The 23,384-nt window shown below is 41.0% G+C and overlaps 1 protein-coding gene across 2 annotated transcripts in view; it reads left to right on the top strand.

Annotated features, from left to right (window-relative positions):
* The window catches only part of NUP37 (nucleoporin 37), a 47,461-nt gene extending 28,910 nt beyond the window's left edge, over positions 1 to 18,551 (top strand). For both annotated transcript variants that reach the window (XM_036758541.1, XM_036758542.1), the window contains 5 exons: positions 5,947 to 6,037; positions 9,431 to 9,612; positions 13,208 to 13,258; positions 17,455 to 17,548; positions 18,319 to 18,551. In XM_036758541.1, coding sequence (XP_036614436.1) covers positions 5,947 to 6,037; positions 9,431 to 9,612; positions 13,208 to 13,258; positions 17,455 to 17,548; positions 18,319 to 18,432 — 532 coding nt within the window. In that variant the 3' untranslated portion in view covers positions 18,433 to 18,551. The remainder of the gene's footprint in view (positions 1 to 5,946; positions 6,038 to 9,430; positions 9,613 to 13,207; positions 13,259 to 17,454; positions 17,549 to 18,318) is intronic.
* Positions 18,552 to 23,384: the final 4,833 nt, after the last annotated feature.

The following is a 23,384-nucleotide window of genomic DNA, read 5'->3' as shown; positions in this document are numbered from 1 at the left end:
CTGCACATAGGATGTGCATTTCAAATTACATCTCCAAGAATGTGCAAGGCTCAAACTGATTCCACTTTTCCTTGGCAGCTGGAGTTAGCAGTATAGTTTGAGCCAAAGATGCAGAGCTACCTGACCCAAAAGCTTACCAGGAACAGAGAACAAAGATGGTTAGGGAGCAGGGCTGTCCTGCTACCCAGATGCAAACAAGACCTCCATCCACCAATTCATCATGTATGGGCCTTGGATGTTGTGTGGCTAGTACCCAAGAACATCTCTGACATTTGCACAGCCAGCCTTTCTCATGTGTATGTGTGTCTGTCTGTCTGTCCCTTATACATTCTAAAGCCCTAGAGGGTCATAAGCATTTCTCAGATTTTCTTCACACCCAACAACTATACACCTCTACCTGCTACTAATAAGGGAGCCATTTTTCTTTTATAGTCCATCTAGAATGTTAGCTGACATTGTCAGTTTTGGGGTAGTTTGTTGTTGGTTTTTTTTTCAGTGCTTCAGAAGCCCTTAAAAGGGACCTGCTCTAGGATCTGAGGCAGAGAAATGGTTTCTACTACAACCTGTGAACATTCTTAAATAAACCAATTTCATTCCTTGTTGTCAGCCTGACTTTATTTGAAAACTTGCTCTCAGCATGAATTTTTTAAGATTCACATTCATTCCATGACCAAACAGAGGTTTTGAATCAAACTATCTGCATGCTTGTGAGGAGATGTAATGGTATTTAAGAGGTTTGACCATCAAGGCCATTGTGGTTAATTCCTCAACCTGGCCAGAATCACCATACCTTTTATATGGCCAGCTCTTGAAATCTTTAAGAAATTGTGGCTAGTTGGGATTTTTTTTAACTGCTTTCACAGTTTTATAACAGCTCCTTTTGAACATCCTTTACTCTTGTTAAAAATCCTTAATGTCAAATTTCATCCTAGTCTTTAGTTGAGTTTATTAGCATAATTTACAAGATAAGAAAGTTGAATAATGTTAGTGCCTTGTTTAAAGTTCGACATTTTTTATTTTGACTAAGATCAATCACCTATTGTGTGTACTGAGCACTGGAGTGTGAAGCACAAAAAATGAACAATCCCTGTTTGAAGAGTTTTCATTCTAATGGGAAAGACAGCAAGCACATATAAAAATACATACAACACGTGCAGCAGCAGCATAAAGCAAATAAATATAAAGGTTTTGATTTTTATATTTTAGAAACTGTTCAGTTAAGACAGGTCTCATAGGAGAGTCATGTGTGACTTGGATTCATAGAATATTAAAGCTGGAAAGGACCTTGGAGATCATCCCAGCCCAGTGTCAGTATCATGTGTAATGGTGCCCCCCAGGGGCGGGTAAGAAGACTCACACACTGAACATGGGGATACGCATGTAAGCTCCACAGAGTTTTCTCCATAGCCAGGGAGAACTCCCAGCACACTTTGAGAACAAGTCATCTAGTGTGGCAACAACCCCAATGTACTCCTGTCATTTGACAGGACACAGGACAGCAAGTTGAGGCCTCCAAAAGGAAAACGACTGAACCAATTCCTTGCACAAGTTCTAGACTTTACTCGGTTCTTTTCTGCTTATTTGTAAACTGGAAAAGTCTGCTCAGACACAATGACTATCAGATCAAAGCTATTGATCTAATTCAGTTCATTAACACACGACATTTGAATGGAGGAAACGCTTCCTCTGTTGAGTAACTGAACAAGGAGAGGCGGCTGGTGATGCAGCCGATGGAGGCCAGTCAGGGAGACCTGAGTTCAAATGTGACTTCAAATGGTTGTGTTTCACACTAGTTGTGTGACCCTGGGCAAGTCATTTAACCTTTCTACCTCATTTTCCTCCATTGTAAACTGGGGATAATAATAGTATCCACCTCACAGGGTTGTTGTAAGGATCAGATGAGATAGCTTAGCACAGTGTCTGGCTCATAGTCAGCTTTTTAAATATTTTATTTTGCACATTCTCATTCTCTAAGTATCACTTATTACCATCAATGGTGTCTTAGAAAAGGAGCTTTTTTTTCCTTATAAGCTGTATTTTTTTCTCAGAATGATGAAGCCAAATTAATTTAGACAACATACAACATATTCCTGAATTGTGAGTTTTAATTATTTAGATTGCTAAATAGATAGATATAGATATATAAAACTTCTCACAAATAGATGCTTATAAACATTAAAATGTAGCCTAATGCAAAGGAAGAATTCATCTCAAATTCTCTTTTTTATTAAGTAATATATAAAAAGCTTTGCCTTTTCCATGCCCTGAAAGTTAATTAAGCCTTGTCAGCAGGCATGGTCAGGTTAGGTGTCTAAATTAAATCCGTAATTGTGCCTCAGTTGGAAAGGATAGGAAGACTCACACAATGAACATGTGAACACAGGTGTAAGTTCCACAGAATTTTCTGCACACTGAGTGAGAACCCCAAGGAAATAGACATTTGTGGAGTAAATCAGATAAGACACCCAATCACATGTCATAGAAAAGTCTATTGAGCTCTACCAAAAGGCTTGAAAGAAACTTAATGAAAACATTCAAAAAGAATAGACATTTTATATAGTATCTATGGCTAATTTAGTTATGCTCATTGTAGCCTAATTTATTGTCTTTTGCATGTTTGGACGTAGTAATACAACCACTGAAATCTGTTGAATAAGCATATAATTTTAAACCACAAGTCATCTTATCCCAAAGAAAAGGGGAAAGCTTGTAGGGATGTTATTATTTGCCTAGGGTTAAATCGAGGTGCTTTGAGGTGATGTTGTGGGGTTTTTTAAGTGAGGATAGCACAATGATCAGATAGGCTATTTGGGAAAATAATCCTTAATTGGCTAGCATTTTGAAAATATTATCCTTACTCTGTAACTTCCACATCTTGCTTTCCCTTTGAAAGAGGGGGAAAGTCCTGGTGTATACTTGGGTTTTATAGAATGGCTAACAAGTAAAATCAGAGTGGAATCAAAAGAATGGGGGTTTTAAACCATTATTATTTCAATAGAAATAAAATAGATGCTAGTGTTAGCATTTTATTTCTTGCTTGTTACTATGTTTATGTCTAATAAATGTGGCTGTTGCCAAACCTAACAATTTTTATAATGCAACAAAATCATAATCTTCCCCCCGTATACCAAATATAGTTGAAAAAAATTATTTTACTTAAATGGGTCTAAATGCAGTATGTCTGGCAGTAGAGAAGGCATGCTCTACTTAGTCAAGGAGATACTCTTTTAAAAACACTTGAATTAGTTTAAAAGTGAATATATTGATCTTTCAACACTAGGAATGGGCATTTTTCACTAAAAATATTTTCTTTCAAATTATTTTTGTCTAGATTTTTGAAATTGCTTTAATAAAAAGTTAAATCCTATAATGAGATAATCAAAATAGTCTAGAAGTAAAAATTCAATGAAAGATACTGTGGCACAAACAGAAAAGTGTGTAATTACTCAGATGAGTCATAAAAGAAGAATCCTGTGGGCACTTTGTTGACTACCACTTTCTTTGACTCCCCTTTCTCATGTCAGCATTGTTCCTCCTTTCTACAGAAGTGAGGGAGGGAAGAGGGGAAAATAAAGGGAAAGGAATAAGCATTTATTAAACACCTACTGTGTGCCAGGCACCATGCTAAGGACTTACAAATATTATCTGATTTGTTCCTTACAACCCCCCTGGGAGGTAGGTGCTATTATTATCCCTGTTTACAGTTGAGGAAACAGTCAGACAGAAGTGACTTGCTGTAACCAGAATGGCCTTTGTTTTCTTTGAATGACTCAGCTTACCTCATTGAGCCTCTGGATGCTGTGGCTTGCTCTTCCGGGGCAGGAAGCCCAGAGACCATGTCAGGAAGCAGAAAACTTCCTGTGTGATGAGTCATGGGGCTGGCTGAGGGGAGGTGTTAACATCTACGCTAGGGGGAGGGGCCAAGTCAAGAACCAATCGGCCCTGGTCATTCAGGCGGTGCTTGATGATGTCAAAAACCCTATAAGAGGGGAGAGGACAGCTTGAAGAGCTCTCTCTTTCCTCTTCCGGTTGGTGTGGGAGCAGCGGCAAGCAAGCGTGACTGTGGGCCAGCCCTTGCTCTCAGGCCGAGCCCAGATGTTGGTAACTATGAATTGTATTGGGTCTGTCTGTTGATATTTGTAACTTGTTTGTATTTTGGTTTTGAGGTTCGGGGTGCTGGTTTGTTTTCCCCCCGAACTAAATGAATGTTTTGAACCTCAGGGTGCTGGTTTTTTCCCCTGAAGTAAGTCAATGAATCTCTATTTGGTCTGTCTCTTGATGCTTGTCTGTATGCTCCCCTGAACTAACTGAATGCTGGCGTTTTCCCCTGAGCTAAATGAATGTTGTTTGTATGCTAGGTGAATGCTGGATCAAAGTAAGCTGGTCAACCCCTTCACCGTGCTTTCCTTGTTTAAGCAGATAAAAAGAACCTGTGCTTTCCTGGCGTCCCGGCAGCCTCCTGGGTCCCAGCAGGCCCCTGGGTGCTGGCTGTGGGTGCATCTTACACCCCCACAGAAGCTGCTAGCTGGGTTGTTAAAACACTTGCCCAGAGTCACACAGTAAGGATCTGAGGCCAGATTTGGACTTGGTTCTTCCTGACCAGGCACAGCGCTCTTATCTACTGTGCTGCCTCTCTGTCTACAAGTGACAAACAATGAACCTGGGAACCTTTAGGGGGAAGAGAGGAAAGAGTTAAGAGCATCTAAATAAGTTTCTGAGAAAGTAATCTTTCTTAGAAATGATTACCTTATTAATACAGTTCCTTCTGAGTAATTAATACATCATCTCCCCAGTGCCTAGTTCAGTGCCTGGCAAGGGGTGGGCACTTAATAAATGCTTATGGATTGATTGATCATCCTTGTTCTTCATTACTACAGTGTATCCCCTGCTGATATTTCTATGGGCCCTCCCTTCAGGGCTCTAGAGGGCAGTTCATCTTCATCTTCATCTTCTCATCCATTGCAGCTCTTGTCCATGTCTTCCCATCAGGAGCACACCCAACAGGCCGTGGGCCTATTGACATTAAATGAGTACAGCACACAGATTGCCCTTCTCTTATTTTGGCTTACCACTTCCACTGGGCTTATTCCACATTTATTACCCCAAAGTATGAGCAAAGTATGAGTACTTAGTGCCTTCCTCAGAGGTTCAGTTTCTTTTATAAGCCGGCCACCATTGTTATGGATTTTTGTTAAAAAAAAAAAAACCAAGGAAGTTACTGGAACAAATGCCATTCTGTTTGGCCACCACTCCTGAGTTCTGCTGGGGGAAAAATTGGTAACAAAGAGGCCGAGCTTATGGTAGCAACAGTAAAAAGAAAGGAGAGCTAAAGCAAAAGAATTATGAGTAAGATAGCATCTATTTGGCTAGGGTGGTCAGAGAGGTCAAGGGAATACCAAGTAAATGGCCACTGACCTCAGTGAATTCAGTTTTATCAAGCCAGTTTAGAAGCTGCAGCATAATGATATGTTGTTATTTTGAAAACAGGAGCCCTGTCTTTTAAGTTCCATTGATGGAAAGTATAACATGAACTGACTGTAGAATTAGGGCATTGCAGCTTGTTTAGTCTAGTGAGATTCAGCTTCTGGAAACTCCGGAATACAGCCCACAATATAGAAAGTAATTAACTTAAAAGTTTTTCTGCCATGTGCCAGAATAGTTTGGCATGTGCTGTAGCATATTAATCACATCACAGAAAGAGTATGGCAACTTCCTATATAATGGAGTATAAAAACACTTCAACTTTTTATAATGCAATAGAGAGCAAGGCTTGAATTTCTGTAATGCTGTCTCATTTGCTTAAAAAAAAAAAGTTTAACTTTCTTTAAAAAAAATACCGAGTAACTACATAATCTCAGTGTGCTGTCAAAGTTAGTTTTGAATAGTGTCGTGTAAATGAACAGTTATAAAGGGTTAACAGTAAACCCTGTCATATTCTCTTACTAGGGTCTGGGACTTAGAAGGGAGTCAGAAAGCTCACTTTGTTCTCCGCTCCCCTGGAATGAGTGTCTGCTGGCATCCTGAGGAAGCGTGTAAGGTGAGTTGTGATAGGCTTCTTTTGGTTTTTAATTTTATCAATGCAAATAGAGTTTGTATGTGGGCTGTGACTATAATGAGACTGATTCCAAGGGGCCAGGTGTATATCCTGTGTGTACTCAGCAAAAACAGTAAATACTTTAATACAAGAATCAACTGCTAGATCCTGTCTCTTAGAGTTCTTCCTCTGGCCTACACTGCTCTGCTTCAGGTCTAGGCCCAACTCACTTGGCCAAATTGACCCTCCTAGCCTCAGAATTCTGCATTCCTCCTACACCACGCCTTTGCTTGTGCTGTCCATGATGTCTAGAAGGCATTCTCTCTTTTTCTCTACCTCTAAAAATCCTTTGTTCCCTTCACAATTCAACTCAGGTCTCCCCTGAGCCTTAACTGATTCTTCCAGCTTTTTGTGCCTTCTCCTTCTTAAGGTTATTTTGTATATGCTTCTCTGTAGAAGTTTTATCTCCCAATAGAGTCTAAGTTCCTCAGGAGCAGGAACTTCCATGTTGGTGTCTGTATTCTCAGTGTTTCTTATGGAGCTGTGCACAGAGAAGGCATTTATTAAAGCATGTTGATTTGCATTGAATTTCAAGGCTCAGCTCAACTTCTGTGTCCTGCAGGAAGCCTTTCCTGCCTCTGCCCTGTGACCCAAAGCTGTTAACGCTTTCCTCATCAGATTGTCCTAGAGTACTTTGTTCTCTCTCGTAGCCCCTTTCTTCCCTACCTTGTACTATATTTATCAGTCTACATTATGGTTTTTCCCTAGTTAACTGTAAAGCCTCTTGGGAACAGGAGCTGTTTTATTTTTGCCTTTTGTAGATTACCAGCATGCACCAGTGTCTCACATATAGTATACACTTAATAAATACTTGTTAAATTGAAGGGAAAAGACAGTAATCTTAAGCTGCATTAAGTCAAAGTGACCTAGTGTCCAGAAAGATGAAGGTGATCATTTTACTCTTCTTGCCCCTGGTCAAATCACATCTGGATTATTATGGTGTTTGTGAGCACCACACTTAGAAAGGACATTGATAAGCTGTACAAACCTGAGGGGGAGAGGGGGGGCCTACCATAATGGTGATGGGAAGGGTTGAAGAAGCTAGAGATACTTAGCCTGAAGGAGAGAAGATTTCAAGGGAGGCAGCTACAGTGTGGAAAAAGGATTGGCTTTGTCCTGCTGTGCCTGACAGTCGAGAACTAGGGGCAATGGGAGTTGCTGAGTCAAGAAAAAAGTAAGAAGGAAGGGAGTCTATCAGTCCCAGATTTCTAACTGTGTTACAAATCAGTAATCATTAAAAACAACATTTGAGGGAGCCAAGATGGTGACTCAAAAGCAGGGACTTGCTAGGGCTCTCCCCCAGGACCCTCCAAACACCCATAAAAAATGGCTCAGGACAAATTCTAGAACTGCAGAACCCATGGAATAGCAGAGGGAAGCAGGGCTCCAGCCCAGGACAGCCTGGATGGTGTCTGGGTAAGGTCTATCACACATAGAGCTGGGAGCGGAGGGGAGCAGAGCCCAGCGTTGGCTGTACCCGGACCAACCAGACCGGGAGCCGGGCAGAACAGGCTCTAGTGCCCTGAATCAGTGAGCTGTGGCAGTTACCAGACTTCTCAACCCACAAACACCAAAGACAACAGAGAAGGTTAGTGGGAAAAGCTGCAGGGGACAGAGTGAAAGAAGAAGTTCAGGGTTTGGCCACCGCCCCATGAGTAGCGGGGGTGGTGCAGCTACAGAACTACAGCTGCAGTTGCTTCTGGCCCCAGGCCCGCCTGCTGGGAGGAATGAAGTGGCAGATCAGAGTAGGAGTGCAGAGCCTGCTTTAGGTCTGAGTCAGGTCTGGGTTGGCAGTTCTTGGGGAAGGAGGAGCGCTGGTGTGGCAGAGCTGGCTGTACAGAAATAGCTCTGAAAACAACAGTACATCCCCTCAAGCTTGGAGCAAAGTACTCTATACTCTACAAGCAGTCATACCCCAACGAAAAACTCAAGGGTCAAGTAGTTGGCTGGGAACATGGCCAGGCAGCGAAAATGGACTCAGATTCAGACTCAGTCTTTGGAATCTTTCTTTGGTGACAAAGAAGACCAAAACATACAGACAAAAGAAGTCAACAGAGTCAAAGAGGCTACATCAAAACCCTCCAAGAAAAACATGAACTGGTCTCAGGCCATGGCAGAGCTCAAAAAGGATTTGGAAAAGCAAGTTAGAGAAGTAGAGGAAAAATTGGGAAGAGAAATGAGAGTAATGTGAGAAAACCATGAAAAACAAGTCAATGACTTGCTAAAGGAGACCCAAAAAAATACTAAAGAAAATAACACCTTAAAAAATAAACTAACTCAAATTTAAGAGCTCCAAAAAGCCAGTGAGAAGAAGAATGCCTTGAAAGGCAGAATTAGCCAAATGGAAAAGGAGGTCCAAAAGACCACTGAAGAAAATACTACCTTAAAAAAAAATTTGGTGAAAGAGCGACAGGGGTGGAATGGAGAGAGAGAGAAGAGCAAGCAAGCAGTAGAACAGATTTTAGTTTGCGACATACAGAAGAAAGTATCATGTTTGATAGACCCAAAGGCCCCAGTTACTGGGAGAAGCACTCACTATTTGACAAAACTTTCTGGAAAAATTGGACAGCATTCTGGCAGAAATTAGGTATAGGTCAGCAGCTCATACCATATATCAGGATAAGACAGATACATGATCTGGATGTAAAAAGTCACATCATAAACAGATTGGAGGAGCAAGGAAGGAATTACCTTTCAGATCTTTGGATAGTGGAAAAGTTCATGACTAAACAAGTGAGAGATATATCTGAAACAAATACTTGTATGTGCTTGATAAACTCTTGAACTTATAACTTAGTCTTTTCCTAATTCAGAGGGTATCGCAAAATTGACATTCTGTAAAATTATATGATCAGTACGTGACCTCATCCTGAATAATAGTCTTTCTCAGCAGTTTTAGGAGGGCAAACTCTTTCTTCGTAGCCATTAATGGTTTTATCTTATCACTTGAAATTGTATTAATGATTTTCCTCATTAAAATTTATTTTTCTTATTTTATCCAAGGTCTCCCACTTACTGTTGAAGGCTTACACAAAACCCTTTGCCACCCAGCCTTGTGACCTCTGGGAGAATATAATCCCCATCTGATGTCACCCGGCACAGTGCCTTGCAAACATATTAAATTCTTTTAGAAAATGTTTGGTGAATTGAATCCATACCCTCATACTTTAGCATACATTTTAAGTATTAGCAAGAAAGCTGGTTTTTGGATTTGTGGTTTTTGTTTTGTTTTTTTTTTGATCAGCATCTTATGGCACAGACTTGTCTGTTGAATTCTTATTTTAGCAGAAAAGTGTAATATCATTTTCACTAAATTTATCATTTTCTGTCTTTTAGTTGATGGTTGCAGAGAAGAATGGAACAATCAGATTCTATGATCTCATTACCCAACAGGCTATCCTGTCTCTGGAATCTGAACAGACACCATTAATGTCAGCACACTGGTGTTTAAGAAACACCTTCAAAGTTGGTGCTGTTGCAGGAAATGATTGGTTAATCTGGGATATTACTCGGTCCAGGTATTTCCTTAGCATTTTTGTTATTTTTAAAAAATCTTTATTCTACTAAACATTATTGTATGGTAGAGTGAATGAGTATTTATTAAGTGCTTTATTTGTGCCTGGCACTATGCTAACTGCTCAGGATACAAATGCAAGAAAACCAGTCAGTTTCTACTCCCAAGGAGCTCACATTCTCATGGGGAGGAGAAAAGGGAACTGGGAAGTGGAGGATCAGAGCAGGGGTGAGTTGAGCTGGGAACAAAGTAAGTGGATGGCTGGGTGCCCTCATGAAGTCAGCAAGCATCAATTGGGCACTTCCTGTGTACCAAGGACTGTTCTGCTGCCACACTAGCGTTACACCACTACTTGATGGTGTCTTCTCAGTGAGTCACTTCTTACCTTTCAAATGATTATAGAGCATTGTCTCATCCTTGTTTATGAGATTCAAGCTACTGTTGATTTTCTCTGGCATTTTATCATAATTGTATCAATCAATCATTGTGTAAATACTTTAGACTTGCCATTTTATCATAAAATGCGTGTTTCAAGTTTCAGTTTAAACCAGATGCCTTATGGAGAACTGCTTCCCTCCTGATGACCCAGCCTCCCTGTGACCTCCTTTCCAGCACAGATTGCACTTTCCCTCATTCCCCCTGACTCACTGGCATATTCCAGCTTCCCTCTATCATGACCACTCAGTAACCTCACCTCCTTTGAGGTTCACTCAATCCATATCTACCACCCAGTCAGAATTTTAGAAACAGTCCTCTACCAGCTTCCAGGACACTCCCCTTCTTTCCTCTGAGTTTAGTGCCTAACTATTGGCGATCAAGATGGGCTCTTAGCACTTTTTCAACCAAGTGCCCTTGAAGAGTTTGGCCTTTGTTTCCTTGATTAAATTAGGAGTCCTTGATGACCTCCTTGCCTCAAGGGAAAGCCTAGTTTACATGGGTTTGAATGATATGTTTGTGACATTAGAGGCTTTTAGACCACGTGGGTTTATGTCGCATTTTTGTGACAATTTTAGGTCATGTGGGTGAGTCACATGTGTGACTCACCTTTGACCCTGAACAAAGTATATAAAACCAGAGGTTGGCTTTCTTTTTTTGGAGCTCTGAGCTACAGCAGGACTGACCCACATGCAGACTGGAGAGTGCTGAGCAAGGGCTCAAACTCTTGGTGGTGTGCTGATGTGGAGACTCTGGGCAGCTGTAGTTAAGAGCCCTCCAGCTTGTAAACCCAGATGTTCAGACTTTGTTAAACTCTGGTAACTATGAATTGAGATTTGAATGACACAAGATCTGTCTGTTGATGTTTGTAATTTGTTTGTGTTTGCTCTGAAGTTCAGGGTGCTGGCTTTTTCCCCTGAACTAAGTGAATGATATTTGTGTGCTGGATTAAAGTAAGATTGTTAACCCCTTAATGTTGCTTTCCTTAGTAAAGCAGATCAAAAGAACCTGGGCTTGTAGCGTTCTGTGTGCTGGTTGTTGTTGGTTTTACACCCCCTACAGCAGCTGCTAGCTGGTTTGTTGCAACACTAACTCATGTCTTTTCCCTCTAACTCCTGCCTTCATACTAGGGGACTTCAACGTACATATTGACAAGCCTTCAAGCACCTTCGTCTCATAATCCTCCAGTTCATTCATTCATCCTCCATCTCACCTCAGCCACACACAAAGATCTTTGATCTTGCCATCACTCCCCATGCTGCAGTTTTGTGTTCCTGAACTCTGAAATTCCTTTATCTGATCGCAGTCTATCACCATTCCATCTCTCCTTTCATCTTCCAACCCCACGCCATTTTTCATCCCCACTGTAACATCCAGTCCCTCAACCCCTTGGTTCTTTCCCAGGCCATCACCCCTATACTAGCTACACTCTCCTCCTTTCCTCATCTTGACCTTTTAATAAACCACTTCATCTCCACCCTGTCTTCCTTTGAGTGCCTTGCCCCTTATTGCCAATCATTCCCTGCTAAGTCTCAGCCTTGGATCATTCCCACCATTCATTGTCTTCCCTACAGATTTGCTTCTGAACAAAGCCAGAGAAAATCATGAAAGTATGCTGACTGGGTCCACTACAAAATTCAACTGGGCTCTCACTGCTGTAAGGCAGCCTTTCCACCACTCCCTAATTAACTCCCTATCCTATTCACCACAGCAGCTCCTCCAAACCTTTTCATCCCTCTCAAACTTCCCATGACTCTGCTTTCCCAGCTCAGCTGAGAACCTTGCCTCATATTTTGTCAAAAAATTGAAGCCACTCACCAAAAGCTCCCTCTTCTCCCTTCCTCTTCATCTCAAATCACTCAGATGCTGCTTCCACCATCTTCACCTTTTCCCCTATTTCACATGAAAAAGTGGCCCTTCTTCTTAGTAAGGCTAACCCCTCTACATGACCAAGTGATCCCATTCCATCCCATCTTTTCCAGCTGATTACCCCCTTTATCATCTCTACAGTCATTTATCTTCATTCTTTCTCTGTCTCCTGGCCACTTCCCTACTGACTACCACCGTGTCTGTGTCTCCCCCATCCTCACAAAATCCTCACTTGATGCATCCATCTCAGCTGTCACATCTCTCTTGCCTTTTGTAGGTAAACTCTCTGAGAAGGCCATCTACAGTAGGTTTCTCTACTTCGTCTTCTCTCACTCTCTTCTCTGTAGTCTGGCTTCCAGCCTCATCATTCAACTGAAACTACTGTCTCCAAAGTTTCTCACAATCTCATAATTGCCCATTCTAATGGCCTGTTCTCCAGTCTTCATCTTCTTGACCTCTCTTTGACCTCTGACACTTGATCATTCTCTCCTCCTTGATACTCTCTTCTCTCTAGGTTTTCAGGACACCACCCTCTCCTGGTTCTCCTCAGTCTCCTCTCTCTCACACTCTCCCCCCATATCCAGTCTGTTGCCACAACCTCTGTACCATCTCTCGCCCCTTTCCTCCACTGACAGTCACCACATTGATGCAGACCCTCATCACTTCACACCTGGACTCTCAAAATAGCCTGCTAGTTGGTGTGCCTGCCGTGAGCTCTTCCATTCCATTCCATCTTCTACACAGCAGTCAAACTGATTTTCCTAGACTCCATTTGTTCCCTGTTACCTGCAGGATCAAATATAAAATCCTCTGTTTGATTTTCAAAGCTCACCTAGTCCCCTCCCCTACCTTTTCAGTCTTTTTCATTGTCCCTCTATTCCCCCACATACTTTCTGATCCAATGACATCAGCCTCCTGGCTGTTCCACAAACAAAATGCTCCATTTCTCCACTCTGGGAATTTTCTCTGGCTGTCCCCCAGGCCTGGACTGCTGTCCTTCCTCACCTCCACCTCCTGGTTTCCTTCCCAGCTAAAATCTCACCTTCTATAGAAAGCCTTTCCTAATCCCATTTAATTCTCATGCCTCCTCTGTTAATTGTCTCCAGTTTATCCTGTATATGTTTTGTTCCTACGCTGTTTGTTGTTTACATGCTGCCTCCTCCATTAGAATATGAGTTTCTTCAGAACCATTCTGTTTCCCGAGCCTGGTACATAATGGGCACTTAATAAATGTTTATTGACTTGACTGGCTAACTGGTTGATGAATAGGTTGTAATTAAATACTTTCTTTTTAGTTATCCTCAGGATAAGAGACCTGTCCATATGGATCGAGCCCACTTATTCAGGTACAGTTTCCCAGTTATTTTGAAAGTTTCTAATTTAACCTTTTGAATCCTGCATATTGCAGCCAGTAAGTTAACCTCTAAGTCAATTGCAGTTTTTAATTAAAAAATGGATAGGGATAGAAAAAAAGCATCACAAACCATTTCAGATAGGAGGGACCTTAAAGACCATCTAGTCCAACCCCTTCAAAGTACTAATATTGTTTCTTATCATATGAATCGACTTCCCCTCTCACCAAAACATCCCCCCGGTTTAGCATGATGGTAATGCTCTGTATGCTCTGTACTCTCCTTCACCTACCCCCATTCCCCTCAGGCTCCATGGTCCAGCTCAAAACTCCACCTCTTCCATAGATCACCCTCTGACCACTCTAGCTCTCCTGGATGTCCGTCTTCTCTGAATTCCCATAAAACATGCTGTGCAGTCTACACAGTTTATCACTTGTTTGTTTTCTTATACTATTAGATACAATTTCACATGTATTAGTCTCCTTGCTTACTAGTTTGTAAGTTCCTTGAATTAGAGATTATGCCCCATTACTTTTCTTATCTCCCACAATTCATTTTCTCCCACCACCACTCATTCCTCTCTTCCCCATTGAGCTACCATAGTTCTGAGCACAAAGCAGACAGACATTCAGTGAATACTCTCTGCCTGACTGAAATGGAATAATGGTGGAGTCAACATCATCAATATTTCAAGAATACTTTTTTTAAATATTCCAAACAAAAACTTGTAGATTGGTGAAAAACTTGGTTGTATGATGGATGTAGTTTGGATTGGTTTTGTAAAACCAAAAACAAGTTAAAGAATACAGAGAATGGACAGGTATTGCAAGAAGGAAAAGAGGTCCTTGTCTATACCCCTGGAAGAAAACAAATCTAAGTCAACTCTACAGTCTACTATCCCTTGTTTCTTTTTCCATTGATGGGGCCATAGCAGCAGTTTGTATGATAGCAAGGGAGATTATACAGTGAGGAGATTATTCAGTCAATACATCACTGGGGAATCCCTCTCCCACTTGGATACTGTACAGGATAATCTTTCATAAATATGGGAGACAGGTCTACCTTTTCTATGATCTCTTTGATAATAATAAGCAGAATCACCAAAGTTATATTTGTTGTTACATCATTGAAGGAATTTTATATGACTTTAACATAGGCAGGAAAGATACCTTGCTGAAAAAGAGCTTTTAAGGCATTGTTTAGCTCTACCAAGTCAAATGCTTTTTTTATAGATATGCTATAAGCACAGTAAAATCTAAAATTGGATGATTGTAAAAAAAAAAAAAAAAAAGGCATGTGCTGGTGAATGTTATTTGCAAAGCCCTGCCTGTTCCTTCTCATAACTTCATTGAGAATAACCTCAATGTGTGTATAGATTATTTTCATTAAAATTGTGTAGAGATGTATGCATCAATAGTGTTTAACATTTAGTCCATTTTGTTGTCATTGTTAAAAATAACAGTAAGCTCCAAGGTATCTCCCAGGCCTTTGGCTTCCTCCCCCTTCCTAATTGTGCCCTCTCAGGCACAGAGTTCCTCTGCGAGGTGCAGGCTGTGGCTAGTGTGGCTACTCAGCTTCTCCTTCCTCATGCAGCCCATCAGGGATCGTCCAGATATGGCTGCTCCACTGTTACTGACGGCAGAAAAGAGTTTGTTGCAAAAATCTGTACAGATTGTTTCCATTTTTGTCTCTTTGCCGTCATCTTCCTCTGTTCATCCTTAAATGCCCCCAGGATTATTTTGCTTTGATAGGTCTCTTGCCAGACTTTCTTTAAATTCACTTCTTTCCCTGCTCCTGCTCCCATTACTCAGTAAAATCCAGGCTTCTTTGCCCAACACTTGCATCTCTCCAATTGGCCCAAACCTAGTTTTCTAACCTAAATTTCATTAGTTCCTTTTATGCATGTTCAGCAGCTATCAGTAATGTACACAATTATAGGGTTTGCCTCAAGGAATAGTTTTTCCATCGTAAAGAGCTTTCTTTTCCCTCCTCACAGCACCCTTCCAAGACTGGGATCCACACTGATTACTATAAAATTTGTGCATTAAACATACTAGTTCCTTTAGCAGTGGTTTTGGCAGGCTTCCAATTAAATTACAAGCCTTTTGATTCCATTTGTTTTCTATATGAGAAAAGGCCTTTGTAATCTGTATTTGAAGAAGAGGATTCCTGTAGTAAGTAGCCTCCAACTCCCTCCCCCACAGTCCTTCTGGTCTCCTCAGTTCCAAACCTTGGAGTTAGTTGATTCCTTCTGCCGAGTTCCATCTGTCATCTTGTCCTTTTACATCTTTTAGATTAGACAAGCACTGCCACCTCCCTAGTCCAGAGGGCCATTGTCTCTGCTCAGTAAATCTACAGTTTTACCCTGTCCTGACCTCAGGCCCCTTAGGAAAAGCCTGGGAGGTTTCAAGGGCATGCAATGAAGAAATGTATGGAATTTGACAAAACTGTTGGAAAGCAGTCTAGCAAAATGTGGGTTAAATCAGCATCTCACACCATATACCATACTAAGCTCCAAATGGGTATGTGATCTAAAAGTAAAAGGTCGCATCACAAGCACCGCTGTCCGTAGGAAGAGTTCTTGACCAAACAAGGGATACAAAACATAACAAGAAATAAGATGAATGGTTTTGATTACGTGAAATTGAAAATTATTTCACAAAGTCATTGTAGCTGAAATTAGCAGGGAAAGAGTTAATTCAGAGGGGAAATATTGCAGCAAACTTCTGATAAACATCTAATATCTATGATATAGATAACTGATTCAAATATATAAGAACAAGGTCCATTCCCCAACAGATAGTCAAAGCATACAAACTAGCAGTTTTCAAAAAGAGTAAAAAAGCCATATAAAAAAAAGCAAAAAAAAAATATAAAAATGTTCCAACGCATTATAAAATTAAAACAACTCTGTAGTGCCACTTCACACTCACCAGTTCATCAAAGATGAAAAACAATAGAGTGAAAATTGTTGGAGAGATGGGCAGGTTAATGTCCTGTTAGTGGAGCCATGAACTGATCTGGTGATTCTGGAAAGCAGTTTGGAACTACCCACCCATGCACCACCCCCCCCAAAAAAAATAAGCAGTGGTGTCAAACTCAAAGAGAAACTTAGAAAACCACAAATTGACATTATCTGTATTTTACTGTATTTTTTATTTATTTTTTAAAACATTTCCTTGCCTCACTGGGGAGTATTGCAGGCCACAAGCTGCCCAGGCCCCAAGTTTGACATCTATGCTATGGGAGATACAAATGAGAATCTCTCCTCATAGAATTTTTAATCTAGTAGGTGAAAATCCAAGGTGTAACACAGAATGAAAAAGTAGAAGCACAAAATGCTATGATACTGCCAATGAGGAGTCAGCCTGGTATCACAATAGAGCAGGGCTGCCAACCTTAGGTTTTTATTGAAACAGTAGACAATATATTTTGATTTGCCATTTTAGTGAGAGCTCTGCAGTAGCTCAGCTTCGTTTATTAAAGCATTTATGTATATTTCTATGCTTGTAGGCGGGCCGCATAAATCACACTGCAGCCACATGCGGGCCGCCACATTTTGGACAGCCCTGTAATAGAGCACTGAATTTGGAATGAGAAGACCTTCCAAGTGGTCATCTCTGTTCTGTGACCTCTGAAAAGGCTCCTCATCTTCAGACCTCAATTTCCACATTTGTAAAACAAGGGGTTGGACTAGATGGTTTCTAAGATCCCTGAGAATAAAAGTTGATGTGACAGCAGTAGACAGATGAGTTTAGAAAGGAAAGAGACCAGATGCAGACATCTGATGCAGCAGTCAGGAGACCGCTGCAGTAGCCCAGGCAGAAGACAGGAGAATATCAAGCAGCAGCATCCCAGCGGCGTCACTGGCAATGAAAAGGAAAAAATAGGGAAGACACAGTGAGAGTAGCAGTGGCAGAAGTTAGCCGGTTAGTACATCTGTGGGTTGACCCCACGCCTGAATAAATAGTAACTTTCCCAAATGAGGAGCCAAAGTAGGATTGATCCTCTAAAAAGATGAGTAATTCCAGACCAGTTGGAATTTTAGGTGTCACTAGGACTAGATGAAGACATTCTCTTAGGTAACATGGAACTGGAGTTTAGGACAGAGATTGGGGTCAGGATTGGGTGGAGGAGTAGGCTCAGGTGTATGGAGAGGCCAAAGTGACTGATGGTGATTCTTTTCTCAGGTGGTCGACAGTTAACGAGAACCTATTTGCAACTACTGGCTACCCGGGCAAAATGACGACTCAACTTCTGATTCATCATTTGGGGCACCCTCAGGTAGTACTGTCTTAGGGTTTAGAGCTGTTTCTGTCATCATCTCTCTGTCCCTTCTACTTGCTTTCCTCTCTCTAAATGTATAATCCCTAAATTGGCTGTCATTTTAGCCACTTATGTTACATATGAAGATGTATTTTTCCTAATGTTTGTGTTCATTAATAGCAAGTTAATAAAATAGTCTTTTCAAATTTAGAAAGTGCTAACATTTCCCTCCTGTTGATTTTCTATTTTCCTCCTTTATTTAAATTGTGTCATTTTCTCGTGAAATTTTCTGAAGTATTAATGACAACAAGGTCACGAACTTGATTCCTTAAGGGATTGACTGGTCATCTTCCTACTCCCTTGGTCTCAGACAGTACCCTTGCTGCCCTGCCATCCCAGTAGCACATGCTGTGTGGGGCAGAAGGGACTGGCCAAGAACATGATTTCATCCTGGAGACATCAGTCAGCAGGCATGTTCCCCTGAATCTGTCAGGGTGGTCATTTGTATAGACAACAGACAAGAGGAAATTTAATCTATAAAGCAAATGCCAGGGGTGGGGAACCTGGTCGCAGGTTGTTCTGAAATTTGGATTCAGTCAAAGGGCCACACTTGAGGACCTAGAGGGCCACATGTGGCCACAAGGCCACAGGCTCCCCATCTCTGGTATATGCTATAAATGAGGACAGAGAGCTGTTTGGAGGATACTTTGTTTAGATTTTTGTGCCTTTTGAATTTATTGTTACATTCTAAATCTTCTCTCCCATCTTCTGCTTTTTGTTTTTTGTAGCCCATCCTCATTGGTTCTTCAGCTGTGGGATCTGGTCTGTCCTGGCACCGGACTCTCCCTCTTTGTGTGATGGGAGGTGACCACAAGTTATTATTTTGGGTGACTGAGATGTAAAACAATATCTTCTTTGTACGCTAAGTTCTCAAACTATATTTTTAATAAATATTTTGGTCAGAATCCTTATTTTTTATATTTCAAATATACCTTAAACAGTCAGATGTTTTTAATACTAATGTCTAAGTGTTTAATCTTATTATTAAATGATTTTTTCTTAATCTGTTCTAAATTTTCATTTTTCATATATTTTTGAGAGCATGTAATTGACCTTAATCCAAACAAGGTAAATGAAAGGCCAGTGCTTTTGATTTATTACAGTAGTGTACAAAGGGCATCTGCTGTATTGGGATGTATGTATTGCTCCCAGTTGTCCACAACACAAACATTTTTTACAGGAAGAAAAATGTCAGAAAATTTGGCTCTCTTCCATTATTTCTCCACCACTGCCAGAGTATGTATATACATGTGTATATACATTTGCTTTGGCAGTTTGGCTTTATTGGAATGTTGGGTTTAATAAGATTAAATCTATAGAGCGTTTTGAACTCATCAGTGACTATGAGTTGTTATGTTTCATTTACCATAGGAAATTCATTTTGTTGTTCAAATTCATCTGATTACTTGCTCAACAAAGTAGGACCATCAGACAATTTAATAGATGATTCACACAATAACATTTAGTAATGAGTACCATTCAAAATCTGAATCCCAGCAACATGCTTTTAACTAGCCTCCCTTTTTTCCTAAAATTCTCCCACTCTCAGTAGGAAAAATGTATAGGGAAGCTAGATGACAGTAAATAAGAAAGAGAATAAAAATTCTTTATACAGAAAAGTAAAATCTGCCTGATTGCCTGTGTCCCTCTGATTTTTGGCAAATTCTGGGTTGGTTTTTCATTTCATGATGCTAATATGCTTCCTTTTAATCTAATACCACATAGCCAATAAGTGAGTGATTGGCTTTAAGGTTCAAGAAATTTCTTAAGGTACTAATATCCCAGCTGCATCACTTATCGCCGAACTGTCAGTGTGGCCGACTGAATTGCTTTCACCACCATTTGGACGCAGCCATACTTTTCCAACTCCAGCTTTTGGTTTCCTCTGAGGGTAAATTGGCTTGAGGGGATGCTGTGATGTACATAATATCTCATATTCCTGGTTGCCGGATTGATGTCCCTAGGACAGATGTGGCCACATTACTCCTTAGAAATCTTGAGTGGCTCCTATGGCCATCGACTTTGCCTGACCTTCCTCTTCCTCTGTAACCTAACACTGTCTTCCATCGCCATCCCTGCCTCATGCTGCTCCCCACAACATACAGTATGCCTTACCGACCCAAAGAGGACTACACTTGTCTCCCATACAGGCCCAACCCTTCGCACCCCATGCCTTTGCTCACACTGTTCCTATGCCTGTAATGACATTCCCATTCTTTAGATGTTTTCAAAACCCAACTCCTATTTCAGCATCAACATGATGCCTTCCCCATTCTTCCCTCTTGGACTTCACAAAGTGTTTTATTTAGGATGTCTGATTGATACAAAGTAATACATTCCATCAGTAAGCAGTTAGTAAGAACCTACTATGTGCTGGGCACAAGGGAAGCAGTGTGGGCACAACATTATCACCAGGGTGGATCAGGAGAGGCTTCATGTAGAGAGAGTTGTCATTAAGCTGACTCTTGAAGGAAATTGGAGCCCCTAAGAGGAAAACGTAAGGAAAAGGGAATGCCTTTCAGGCATAGAAAGAGGCACAAAGATGGAAAACAAAGTGCTGCATATGAAGAAGAGTGTGCGTGTGAAAGGAGGTGATGTGTAATAAAGAAAACTGGAAAGTTAATTGTTGTGACAGTCTTTAAATGTCAAAGAAAGGAGTTTATATTGGATCCTAGTGATGTTAGAGGCCACTGGAATTTTATGAGAAGGAAGGCGACACAGTCAAGCCTGTGCTTTCAAAAAAGTCACTTCAGCAGCTGTATGGAGGATAGATTACGATGGGAAGAGGCCTCCCTTGTGGCAGGGAGGCCAATTAGGAGACTGTTGGGTTAATCTCAGTGAGAGGTAAGGAGGGCCTGAACTCGGGTGGTGGCTGTGGGAATGGAGGGGAAGGGGACAGATGGAAAAGATGTCGTGAAGGTGAAATCCATGGTATTTAGCAAGTGATTGGATTGATATGGAATGAGAGAGCAAGAGGTGTCAAGGATGGCACTGCAGTTTCAAACCTAAGTAACTGGAAGGATGGTGATGCCCTCGACAGAAATAGTTGGGAAGAGGGATCATGAGCTCTGCTTTGGACATGTTGAATTTGAGATCCCTATGGGATGTCCACTTGGAAACTTCCAAGAGGCAATTGATGATGGGAGACTAGAGCTCAGGAGAGAGACTGGATCTGAGTCGCCAACATAGAGGTCATCATGAATCCCATTTGAACTGAAGAAGACACAGAGAAAAAAAATATATAATATCACTTTTAATAATTCTCTCTACTAAGATGTGTTATATCTACCAAAGTCCATAAGAACAAGCCCCATATCAATCCATCAATAAACATTTATTAAGCATCTACTATGTGTCAGGCACTGTGCTGAGTGCTAGGGATACAAAGAAAGACAAAAGACAATCTCTGCCTTCAAGGAGTTTGCAATCTAATGAGACAAACAACATGCAAACAAATGTATACTAAGTTATATATATATATATATATATATATATATATATGTATATATATATACAGATGTACACATGTGCATCTTTATATCATAGTAATATATAATATTCAAACTTTGTATTTCCTTTGGCACAAAAAACTGCAAAAAAGTGTTGCTTAATAAATGTAAATTAAACACACCCTCACCCCTCAAAAGCTCAAAAGACCTCTCAACAACAAAAAAAGACAATGCAATAACCGCTATGTTTTAGTTAGCTCCTTATTATGTGCCAAAGATACAAAGCAAAGGCGTTACTCTCACAGAGTTTACATCCTACTGGAATATACAGCACATAAACCTAGATAAATACAAGATAATTTGAGGAGAGATGCCAAAGACAGCTAAGGGGATGATGGTCTTTGAAGGAAACCAAAGACTCTACCAGGTGAAGGTGAGAAGGAAGGGCATGCCAAATATGTCTGCCCCAATCCCAGCCAGAAATCACTGCCTTCTTTGAACTCTGAACCAGCATCACAGGGTAAGGGCTCCTGTGGCATTCTCACATAGTTCCTGTTACAGTAACAAGGGAGTATCTGTCTTTATCCCCCTCCCCAACTGTCTGTCCCTAGACAATAAGTGTCATGAGTGCAGGCGACATCATTTATTTTCTGTATCCTCCAGAGTAAGTATCTCCATTGTTTGTCACATAATAGGTGCTCAATAAGTATTTGTTGAATTAATCACCTGTAAAATTTCTCAGCTATGTTGTGCTGTGAAAGTCACCAGCACACCACAGCCTCTTTTGCTCAAGGTCCCAGAGATTACAAGAGGCAAAACCAAGCCTTAACTCCCTATCTTCTGACTTCAAATCCGTGGCTCTCCAGGGTGGTTTGCCATCTCAGGATATGGGAGTTTGGTGGCATTCAAAGGATGCTGTGTCTTTGGCACTAATTACTGCAAAATTTTAAAAGATTTGCCCTTAGAGGACTTGATTTAGAGAATTAAAAAATTGTGCTTAGGGTGGAGACTTGGGAATTGTATTCAGCATGAGTGTTCAAGGATGAGAGATGATAGCTCTACATGAGGAAATGTTCAAGAACATAATCTCTAGTTAAATAATCCCATTCAGTTTGTGTGTTTTGGAGGGGAGCTATCATGAGAAAAGCAAATCCAGGTTATTCATAATTATTACTGAAGATTGCCATGCTAGGGTGCTGGAGTTTTGTGAAAGAAAGGGTCATCTGTGAAAGAGATCTTTTTGTGAGACATCGGCATTTCTACAAGTTAGAAAATTTAAGTCCCAAGAAATGTTAGATCTCTAGTAGGGCAATGATGCCCTTGTCTCTTACCATGAGCCAGCATGTGTTGGTAAGCAAAATGGGCTCTTAGCACTTAGTTGGTTTTTGTCTCCTTTGAGTAATTCAGTGTATTTCATTGAGCCTTACTAGGTGCTAAGCCCCAGGGTCAAACCCCTATTAGTTGTAAAACCTATGTGGGTGTGGATTGGTAACTAAGGTGGGGCCCAAGATGGGGCTAACTCAGGGGAGGGCCTAGTTTTACACATGAGTTTGAGTGATAGGTTTGGGACATCAGAGGCTCTTAGACCACATGGGTTTAAGTCACCTCTTTGTGACGATTTTGGATCACATGGGTGAGTCGCATGTGTGACTCACCCCTGATGCTGAAAAAGATATAAAACCAGGGGTTGGCTTTCTCTTCTTTGGAGCTCTTTCCCACAGCAGTGGTGGCACGTGTGACTCTGGGCCAGCCCACGTTATGAGCTCCCGGTCTGAACCTAGATGTTGGTAACTATGAATCTGTATTTGGTCTCTCTGTTGATGTTTGTAACTTGTTTAGGGCTCTCACTCGTGGTGGCGTTTAGAGACTCCCAGGCAGCTGTAGCTAAGAAGCCCTCCAGCTTGTAAACCCGGATGTTGGGTCTTTGTTAAACTCTGGTAACTATATATTGGGATTTGAATCAGACAAGGTCTGTCTGTTGATGTTTGTACTTTGTTTGTATTTTGTTATGAAGTTCAGAATGCTGGCTTTTTCCCCCTGTACTAAGTGAATGATATTTGTGTGCTGAATTAAAGTGAGCTTGCCAAACCCTTAACCTTGCTTTCCTTAGTTAAGTAGATCAAAAGAACCTGTGCTTTTGCAGCATGCTGGTAACGTTCTCGTTGTTGGGCTTTCACCCCCACAACAGCTGCTAGCCAGAGTGTTGAAACACAGGGGCAAGAAAGCAGCAGCAGAAAGATCTGGAATCCCAGGATCTGGGTTCAAATTCTACTTTGTACCCACTGATTACTGGTGTGTCCTTAGGAAAGTAATTCACTTCTTTGCCTCAATTTACTCTAAAATGA

The sequence above is a fragment of the Trichosurus vulpecula genome, chromosome 5, assembly GCF_011100635.1.
Source record: "Trichosurus vulpecula isolate mTriVul1 chromosome 5, mTriVul1.pri, whole genome shotgun sequence".
Lineage (NCBI taxonomy): Eukaryota > Metazoa > Chordata > Mammalia > Diprotodontia > Phalangeridae > Trichosurus > Trichosurus vulpecula.
Note: the sequence above shows the minus strand (reverse complement) of the source record. Positions and strands in the feature narration are given on the sequence as shown.